General features: G+C 39.6%; 1 protein-coding gene across 1 annotated transcript in view; it reads left to right on the forward strand.

Annotated features, from left to right (window-relative positions):
* The first annotated feature begins 5,565 nt into the window (after nucleotides 1-5,565).
* LOC107661370 (matrix metalloproteinase-17-like) overlaps nucleotides 5,566-11,034 on the forward strand; it is a 79,867-nt gene continuing 74,398 nt past the window's right edge. Inside the window, exon 1 of the mRNA XM_016450898.1 lies at nucleotides 5,566-5,903. Coding sequence (XP_016306384.1) covers nucleotides 5,763-5,903 — 141 coding nt within the window. The 5' untranslated portion in view covers nucleotides 5,566-5,762. The remainder of the gene's footprint in view (nucleotides 5,904-11,034) is intronic.

Here is an 11,034-nt window from a genome sequence, read left to right on the forward strand (position 1 = left end):
GGGCAGAGTGGTCATATTATTGATCAATGAGGCAGGCGGGCTGTGTCTTTAAGTCTGTAGTTTTCACAGTGGTTATTTTTTACTTTCATAGGGCAGTTTCGATTTATTTTCTATGCCACAAAACATCCCTTTGTCCTTGAGCTGTAAGCTTTAGCGCTCAATTCTCTCTCTCTCTCTTTCTCTCTCTCTCTCTCTCTCTCTCTCTCCCTCTCTTGCTCCATCTCGACGCCCTTTCAGCCACAGGAAGAGATTAATTAATGCCCAGCTGACATTTCTGTCTGTTTGTTTGTGTTTTTTAGACTGTAATCTTAACCTGTCCAACGGGAATGCCCATTAGGCTTCTACTGGAGCTGCGGATTTGGCTCTCTGTGCTTCAGGATGAAAATGCTGTGCATGGAAAATATAGAGCAAGACGAGCCTATGAAAAGATTTGCAATGTGCTGCAGTCAGAAGCTCAGAATTTGAATTTTATATTAGGATAGATGTATATCTAATATAAGACGGATTACAGACTGTTTCCCTGGGAGCAATGGCATTTAGATTTAAATGAATATGGCTGCTTTGTCATTGATTTGTTGCCTGGTCTTGTTGAATTTCACGTGTAGAAGCGGAATCCACACAACGATTCCTGCTATTTGAGTTCCATTTTTTAAGATTCTTTAACTGTCATTCCTTATATGCAACTGTTCAGTTACTGTACAAGCTTTTGTTTTCATCTCTGCAATCTTTTTGTCTTAATAGAGAACACAGATTGAACATGGTGCTCTCTTTCTCTCTCTTTCTTTCTTTCCTCAGCCAAATCAAACTCCAGTCGTGCATAACATTAGGAAACTTTCAATAGAGTTTCAGAAAGGTCTCTGCATTTTAAATCCTGAGAATTGCTTGCGCAAGAACTTAAAACTGTCTTTGTTCAGAATAGAAAACAGTTACTCTTTCTCTGCATCTTCCAACTGAAGATGTCAGATGATTGACAGCCTGTGTTCAACTTACACCTGATTCAAATTTAAATAGGCTAAACTTAGCAATGACTATTTTGTAGTTCCCTGTGTGATTTCTTTGACATTAATAGATTGTTTGTTTATCCAAGCTATTGTTTGCATTGGTATTTTGATTTAATTATTTGCAAGGAAAGCTGCCAAACAGATGGGCCAATTGCTAGTCATCTGTTGCTATGACATTTCTCCATCTACATCACAAGGCCCAGCTCTGTCCAAAGCATTTGTTACTTTTTATAGTCATGAACAAAATGAATCTTTCACATTCACTGATTTAGATTTTTCTTCCTGAACAGAATTGAAATAAATAAATATTTGTTTCTTTTATACATAAACTATCTATCTATCTATCTATCTATCTATCTATCAGGATTTTTAGTCTATTTATTTAGCAATTGTTGCCTTTTTCAATAGCTTTATAAAATCATGCCCAAAAGTTGACAAAATGGAGAATAGAGATTTGTTTTCTGAATGAATTCCGTAAGTGAGTGTCAGTGACTTATGCATAAAGATGGTAATTTGATTCATTCAGTGAATCTGTGTTTTGAGTGAATCTGTATTTGAATGAGTCTTTTGACCTACTGGCATAATAATACAGAAGACTAATTTCTTGGAACTTGCATTCATGTAATATTTCCACAAATGGCAATAAAATGGTATTTTAAAAAGCTATTGAGAGTCTCTTTATAGATCTGTATATGTGCAATTTTAATAAATAGCGCTAGTTTTGATTGTTAACTATTCAGTGTTTGAATGAAGCTGTCGAGTGGTCTGATGCAAAAAGACACTTAGTGGTTGCCAGCTACTTGCTACAAAAATACAAAAGTGTTTTTGTGAACAGAGTTGAAAGATTCAAGTCACTGGTATGAATCAAAATAACCACCACAAGGCATGCAGGGATCCATTGTTCTCATTATAAAGGGGCACAGCTCTTGCTTGTTCCTCAGCAGATCTGAACGCTACAACAAAGTATTTTTTCATTTGCCTTTTCCTCTGCAACAATTATACAATATTTTAGGCGTGAGATAGACATGTTACACTGTGTTGCATTGTAAGTACTCCAGATTAGTACAGTTATGATGATCATGGCTTTGAAACGCTGATGTGCTTGCCGTGCTGTCTTTTGAAATGTAGTTATAATGAGCTTGGGAGAAAAAAACAGCTTTGTATTTTAGATGTACAGACTTTGTAGGCAAAGGAGTTTGCTTCTCGAATAATTTAACTCTATATATGTTTAAAGGGGTCATATGATGCGATTTCAATTTTTCCTTTCTCTTTGGAGTGTTACAAGCTCTTGGTACATAAATAAGATCTGTAAAGTTGCAAATACTAAAGTCTCAAATCCAAAGAGATATTCTTTATAAAAGTTAAGAGTCAGCCACACCTACCTAAAACGGCTCGTTCTAACACGCCCCCACATATCTACCTCACTATGTGGGAAGATTTGCATAACACCGCCCAAATGTTCACGCAAAGAAAGAAGGCGTAATGTTTTTTGAACTTTAAACCGCATAAACACATTTCATTACACCAAATACACAAAATAATGTTCTTTTTAGCAGCATCATATGACCCCTTTAAAGAGCTGTCAGTGCCCTACTCTGAATGAACACTGTACAATTTGATCCTGTTGCTCTTTAAAGGGGTCATATGATGTTCTGTTCTAAGTGTTCAGACACTTAGAATTCTACACTTTTCAATCCTCAATCGCATGTATCATGAATGTTGATTAGTGTCTTAGATCTCTCATGACAGCAAGCTAAAAGGTTCTCTAGAATTTCAATGATCCTATTAGGCAGTGAAGGTATTGTTGTGGGCTTTCTTTGAAAAGAGAACCTTATTTAACCCATCCATCCATCCATCATATGTTTAGCTGTGAGATGACTAGAATTGAATGTGATTTTTAGTATTCCTTTAACTTAACTCTGACTTGTCACATTGACAAAAGGTGCCGTAATGGTGAACCAGGGCTGTTGCTTAAATTCACAGGGCCCAGAACATCTTCAGGCCAAAGGTGTCACAGCTGTGCAACCGTGAACAGCAAAATGTAATTTATTACACGTCTCAGAAAGACAATTAGGTATTCTACACTTAAAATGTGCAAAATCAGATACGTCCGTCGCTGTTTCTCTCTTTGTAAGCGATATACATGGAGGGAGGCGTTCCATTAAAGCTGATGTTAACAAAAATAAGTGCGCTAAGTTAACTTTTTTTCCCCAAAGTGTAAGCTCAGCAGTCTTTTCAAAACGTCAAGTCTGAAGCTGGTAATCACTGGACGCCTGCGTAAAGGGAGGTTATTCATTTGAATTAGAACCCTTGATAATCTTCGTCTGGATTTTTCTTGACAGATGTTTCATTTTGCGGTGCGCCCGTGCATTTGATTAGCTACATGCATGCGAAGGAGAAGCTGTCATGCGCTTGACACCAGCGATCTTCTGTCCTCCCCCTCTCTCTCTTTCAGTCCTCTTTCCCCACACCATCTCCATTAATCTTTTTCCGCCTTCAAACCGCCATCTCTCTTTATGCATCATGTCCCCACACGCCAGTCTCCGTTACATGGTGTTTTTCAGTCAACAGATCTGTTCCACTGCTCCTGTCCTTCATTACCTGAGGCCAGTGCTTAATATTTCATATGTCTTTGCATTACATTTCAGGGTTGTGTCCCTTGAAATGTGCATTAAGCTTAAAGCCATAACTCTGTAATGTGCAGGCTTGTGATTAAGTGATAAGAGCTCTTACAGACTGTCAGGTGTGCCGTTCCCTGTGATGCATGTTTTACCCTCAGCTGCCTTTAGATTATTCACTGATGGGGAGATTTGTTGCAGCACTGTTTTTGTGCTCTACAAAAAGTATTTGTACCTTAAACACATACATAGTGTGATATTTAGAGAAGGCACAAAGCAGTTTTATAACGGAAAGGTCACACTTACATTACAGTATTAGTGTTGCTGTGTAAACTGTTGTGCTGACTGAATACAGCTTGTATTTTATGTACAATTTGATTTTCATTTTCTGCCGAAAAGTTGGTTGCCAGGGTGCTGTAAGGTGGTTGCTTACTAGTTAGGTGCTTACTTGTTGACGTTGTCGGTAAATCAGCTGACGTTGATATTTTGTTGTTTTTAGGTTGTATGACCAAAATCCAAAGTTAAGTCAATGTCAAATTGAAATCAAATACTGACGTCAACCCGATTTTCATTCTCAACCAAAATGCAACATCTGTCCGACGTCCGGTCCACATTCAACCTGACGTTATATTGACGTCCGATGTGGTGCCTGCTGGGAAGAAACAGTTCACACAGAAAACGAAAATGATTTACTCGCCCTCTTGTCGTTCCAAATCTGTATGGCTTTCTTTTTCTGCAGAACACAAAAGAATATATTTTCAAAGATTGTTGATAATCTGATGTTGGTATCAGAGTTTTGGTGACCACTGTAAAAAAACAGACATCTCTCAAAATATCTTCTTAAACTCCATTTAATACATTTAATACTAGTCTACTTTTGGTTTCTTAAGATAAATAGCTATTGTAAGACATGTAGCCTATCCACTGACCTCTCCAGACCGACAGTTTAATCTATACATTCTCCAACCGCTTGTCTTTTGTAGGGTGGTGGGTAGAAATTATAAATTAATTTCATAATCTTAAAATAGTAAAAGAGCATGCTAATTTATTGGCGCTCATAACCTAATTAATATTCATGAAGCTTTCGCATTCAGTGACGTCAAAAGTGAACCCCCCCATCTGTCTCTAACTTTTTAAACCAAAGTGGGTAACACTTTACTTGAAGGGGTGTGCATAAGACTGACATGACACCTTCATAATCATGACATGACACGTCATGAATATGAAGGAGGTTTTATGCATGTTTATGACATGAGCGAATGTCATTAAGTGTCATTCGCTCAGTTATGTCATTTTTTATGCAAATATGACATTATTTGACCTAACCCTACCCTAACCCTACCCCTACCCTTACCCCTAACCATAGCCCATAACAAAGACATCTCAAACAATGTCATCTTTGCATTAAAAATTACATAACTGAGCGAATGACACTTAATGACAGTTGTCATAAACATGCATAAAAAACCTTCATATTCATGACATGTGTCATGTCATGATTATGTAGGTGTCATGTCATGATTATGAAGGTGTCATGTCAGTCTTTTATGCACACCCCTTCAAGTAAAGTGTAACCCCAAACGGTTATTTTATAAACTATTTATTAATTTAATTCAGTATAATTTTAATATGATTTAAAAGTAAACTTGTAGCGAAAATAAAAACGCACAGGTCTCAGCTGGAGGACAGTGCCCCCGCAGAGCCCCCTCCCATCAGGGAAGTAGCTATACAAGTTCTCCTCGCGTTTTCCGCGCATCGGTCCGCTGCGTTCGGCGCTGAGCGCGGCACCTCTTCTCTGACAGCACACGCACTGCTCTCAAAGGGCTTCGGATTAGGACTGAACGAAGACTGTTGGTCTTTTGGTAGTGATTGCGTACACGGTTCATCTTCAGGCTCCTTTGGTAAATCGTGATGCCCACAGTGAATGACATTTAGTTTGGAGACAGAGATCCCTGAGGGAATTAATTGTCCTGTATTGTGATGTATGTGATATGTTTCACGTGTCTGCGCACCACAGTGAGGTAGTTTGACTGACACGTGTTCCCACGGACCGTTAAATGCCAGGGATCCGGTTTTGGGTGATCTATACGGCGGATACGCTGGAAAGAAAGACCGTTCTGTGATCAGCGGGAGCGGGGACAATATGAAGTCTCTCAGAAAGTGGAATTCAGCCCGGACCATTTGGATTATTTACCCAGAGATGATTCTTTTTTCAGTTCTTTGGTTTTTATCTCAAACTCGGGCGGCCCCGTCTATAACAGCCGAGCAGATGGATATGGGGGTGGTAGGTGCTCTTTCAAGCCTGTCTTCCGACTAATAATTATAGTTACTGTGGGTATAGATAATTGCACGTATTAGACACGTCTGTGAAATCAAAAATGTATTCGGACTTACACCCCCACACGTCTGCATCGACACACTTAACGGATTTATTTCATTTATGTCTTTACAGAAGTCAAGTTTCACCGCGACGATTCAGCAGAAGCAAATCGTGCGTGAGAGTGTTAAAGAAATAGTTCAGCCAAAAATGAAACCGTGTCATCGTTTACTCACCATCATTTTGTTCCAAACCTGTGTGACTTTCTGTCACACACAGAAAGGCTGGCGGTCTCAGTCACCATCCACTGCATTTTCACTGCAAGAAAGAAATTAATAATAATTTGGAATAATATGAGGGTGAGCAGGCTAAACGATGGCAGAATGGGTGAACTATTCATTTAAATATTGAGCCGCTGATTTATGGGTTAATTTACATTCCTTACCCGATTATGTGTGAAGTGTAATTTACATAAACACCGTATATCTCGTTCACACATGCATGTGCGTCGTAGGTCGTATTTTTGCCAAACGTAGCCTATTTTGTTTGACCTGTTTACGCTAGAGAATGTCGGTATGCTAAACTTTATATGCCCAATTTTATACACAATTTTTGTGTTTGTCTGTAAGTGGAGAGCCATAATCAACCTCTTCTCAGGTACTTTCCCCCTCAGACTCACTTTCATGCTGCGCGCGGATTCAGAAATAATCTTTGACGTGACTGACGCGCACCGATCTTTGAAAAGCACGTAAACTGTGCACATCTGTTTGTTTGAAAGAAATGTTGACCGTAGAAATGTTCGTTTATTGAGAAGGATTTGTTGGCTGAGTTTGTTCATTGCTCAAACTAAGTTGTTAAAATATTTATTTGTCCGTTTCACACTGGCAATTTCCTCAGACATGTCAAATCATGGTAGCAAGAATGAGGTAAGGGCACTGACAACAACAAAACAGCAAAAGTTGCTTTTACTCAGCTTTAGTTGCATTCAATCATCCCTTCGACTTTTTCATTATTTTATATGTTCATCATTTAAACAGAGGCGTCCTGCACCTGTTTTGTTTGTTGAGGATGCACTTGGCTCACTTTGTATCCTAGGTAAGAAAACATTTTTTTAACAGCTAAGAAGTTCTGTGAATGATGGATTAGTCTAGTGATACAGTTTTTCATTTTGAGTGCAGAACGATCTGGGTCCGGATCCTGATTAAATATATATATATTTTTTGTTAAAACAAGCAAAATGTACTTGCAATATTACTTGACAGATTTGTTTTCCATTAGTTTCGAGCAAGACAAGGGGTGAGACACGTGCATTTTAGACAATAAAATGTTTTTCTACAATAATCATGCCTAATAATCCACAAATCTTTTTAGTTTTCTTTTCTAACGTTTCTAAAAATACACTATGCTTAAAAATCTCAGGTGTCCCATGTCTCCTCACTTTGAATGGGCATGAGGTTGTGATCTGACATTCATATTTGTGTGTTTATTTTACTTGGCCATACATCGGCAACAAAAGCATGTAACTTCAGTTAACAAGAGTACTCCAATACTCACTTGTTAAGATGTTTTGTTGTATATTTGATTTTCTCTTCAAAGAAATTGATTTTCCTAATCAATATCCTTTTATCTTTTATATCCAGTAACTTTCCAAGAAGTGTTCATAAAGTGCTGTATGCGTATTGATCACTTTCTGTCAGATATTCCCTTACTTAAATAACCTCTTATAGTAGAAACTTTTAGCAGCATCCAATAAGTTTTTCATTTAAACTCTCAAATGAATGGCAGCGAGTTTAAAGGCTCCGTATTTCTTAATGACCCTCACAAATCTAATCTTGCGCCATTGAGCAGTTGGTCCACGCATGTAAATGAGGCTGTTGATGTCTGTCAGCGTGTGACACTGCATGTCATCAAACCTCTGATCATTAAATGTGGCATAGATGCTCTGCAAAGGATCTCTGATGGGTTACAGCTCTCTGTGACAGCAGCTGATAATAACATGACACATACACTTCTTTCAGATTACATCTCCAGCAGCGTCCGTATAACTGTGGACGACAGTGCCGCTGTTGTTGTTAACTTTGCACCCCAGACCTCTCATGCTTGAATGAAGACTTAGGGAGTCGTGTCCACCTCCAGGGAGGCTGGCTATTGCTTTGCGGGCTGTTGGGACAGCAACACTTGACAGGCGCAGACGATGCTTTTAGAGATCTAAAAGCTACGGGTGATGGCACAGATGGTGGGGTATTGTTGGGCTGGGGTGGACGGGTGTTAAGTAAGGGCGTCATGAAGGAGCAGATGGGCATGTGGTATGATGATTGGTTTTAAGACTGTTGCTCGGACTGCACAGAATGGGACAAGTCAGCACAATAATGATTACAAACCCCATGCGACACAGTGGACCTCCCCAGCATCCCTCTACTTGAACAATGCAGCTGAAAACGACAATTCACATCTCATTCACTAATAATTGCTCGCATTGTTTCGTATTTGTATGCACAGGAGAACATCTCACCAAAAATTCCATCTAATAAACAACACGTTCCTAAGCACAAATTTGTTCTTAATGTCTTCTAATGTCAGTGAATTTAGAGTATTCTTAATGAGCGGCCAAAACACACCCAAACCAGCTCCATATAAGGACTTTCCACACAACCTTTTCTTTATAGCCTTTTATCATCTGCAAGATTCGCAGCGAGATCCTGAGGCTGTGTCCCATCCTCAAAATGCTTTTGGTGAACCATGATTTGTTTGTTAAAACATTTGCGCACAGATATCACGCACAAATTGAGAATGAGACCCATTGTTTTTAAAATAATGATACAGGTTCAAGATGTTTTATTTTCATAGTTTTTGCAGTTTTTTAATTAACAATCAGTGTATTTTCATTAATAAAAGGCACTTCAATGATATGTGTGTGTGCCAGTTGTCATTACTGTAATGCATTTGATATTGCCTTATTATTTTAATGATTATTTTGATAACTTCTCATAATTTACATTTCATTACTGTAGTAGTCATGATACAGATTAAAAACTGTATTTTTTTCTAATAGTTTTTAGTTTTTTTGGCAAATTATTAAAGCCTCTGCAAAAAATTCTATACCATGTATAAATACTTAAACATTTTAATTAAAAAGTTATTAATTTTTTTTTTTTAATCTTTTGCCATAATTGGAGGGTAATAACAATTCCACATTGTGGAAAGGGGCCTAGATTTTATAAATAGATGTTTTTTTTTGTTGTTGTTGTTTTTTTGTCAAATCTAAATAGGTAAAACCAGTTAGATTCTCTGTAGTGTGCATGGGAAATTCACCTACATTTTAATCGGTTTGTGTAACATGCTGCAAAGGTGTTTTTCTTGCTTTTTTATTCTGCATTACGTTGCATTCTGTTTTGAGTCAAACTACTATAATGTCTTTAATGAGAGCACCAGCTGGACCCATCAACAGATGCATGCAGCAGCGCATGGGCTCCACTGCCCGCCACCCTCACCCGTGCCATACATTATAGTACACACCACATATTAGCTCACAAGCCCAGAGTGACATGTCCTCAACTGAGCCAAAGAGAGTCAGCCACCTCTGCTGTCATGAGCCTGTCCATCATTCACGATGTCAGTTTGACCAATGTGCTCACTCACTGGCTCTTACTTCTAATTACCCAGAAAGACTTCAGCGTGAGTGGGGCGGGCCTGCTATTGACATCCAAAGCGAGGTGGCCCTAAGCCAGCGCAGACCCACAGCAGAGTAATCAAGAGAAAGGGATGAGTATAAGAGCACAGCCTTGGAGACTAAAAGGGTCCACAGCATTTAGAAAACTGGTAAACATTAAATCAATAGCATTTCTCTTTGGCTAAGATAGACCTGTCTTTCTGGAATAATGTACTGTGGATTGATTTGCAGCTGCAGTAGATCAGGTGATCTATTTTACAGGGGAAAACTCCCATTAGTCGTACCTGTCAGTCGGAATTGGCTCCATTTTGCATTTCCTTACTGCTCAGACAGATAACAATGCAATAGGGGTGTAGTAACTATTCTGGTGCTGGGTTGGCCTGTAGTTTGGTGCATGTCCTACTTTCGGCTGTCGTTCTGGATTCTGGTGACCTCTAGTCCATTGCCAGGCATCTGGAGTTTGGGATTTGGGACGAGGAGATTATTTCAGGAACGAGGTCTGTGGAGAGGTGGCGGAGGTGTGGATGAGAATAGATTTGGCACAGTGAGGCAGCAGAGTAATATGTGTCGAATTATGCACCTGCTAAAGCTGCATGCCTATAGTCATAATTTTTAATGTCTATTAGGCTGCCTAATTAGATTCTCTCACAACCTGGAAGTTACCGTGCACAACTTCCAGGAATCAGGTTTAAAGTTTGGGAGTTACGCCCCATTCACATGGGGCATCAGCATCAACGCCTCTCGTTTACTTTGAATGGAGTGACGTCAAGCGTTGGCGAAATGAATTGTGGGTCCGTCGCGTCGCGTTGGATCTGTTGCTCGCGGCAGAAGTTGAAAACTTTTCAACTTTTCAAGCGCCAACGCAGGCATCAGCCAATCAGATGACCTTATGCAAATACCCTAGCGCAGACCCTAGCCAATCGCGTTCATGCAACACCAGAAGACTAATGTGATTGGCTGTTGTCACTATGACGGTCGCGTCAGAGCCAAGCTTCAGAAACGCCCTCCGTCAAGCGTTAACGCTGACACCCCGTGTGAATGGGGCATCAGAGTCACTGCCCAACAACACTGATGTATCTTTGGCCCAAGCTGTCACACTGTTTTTGATTGTGTTCAGCCCAGAGTGGAGAAAAGCACTAGGGAGGAATAGAAAAGGATGGAGGCTCATCGCTGTCTTCTCACTCCTGTATTATAACCCATTCGAAAGAATCACTGGATGGTGTCTGTAGATATATAGAGTGTCAGACAGTCAGACCTTTAAGGAGCCTCAGATGCTGTTTCTCATTGGCACCCAGCGCAGCTCATCTCTCGGAGACAAGTATCTTTTAGGGCTTTTGCTGCTTTCTGACCCTGTAGACCAGGGGTGCCCAACCCTGCTCCTGGCGATCGACTGTCCTGCAAAGTTTAGCTCCAACTCTAATCAAAGAC

Source organism: Sinocyclocheilus anshuiensis, unplaced genomic scaffold, assembly GCF_001515605.1.
Source record: "Sinocyclocheilus anshuiensis isolate Anshui unplaced genomic scaffold, SAMN03320099.WGS_v1.1 scaffold457, whole genome shotgun sequence".
NCBI classification, from domain to species: Eukaryota; Metazoa; Chordata; class Actinopteri; order Cypriniformes; family Cyprinidae; genus Sinocyclocheilus; species Sinocyclocheilus anshuiensis.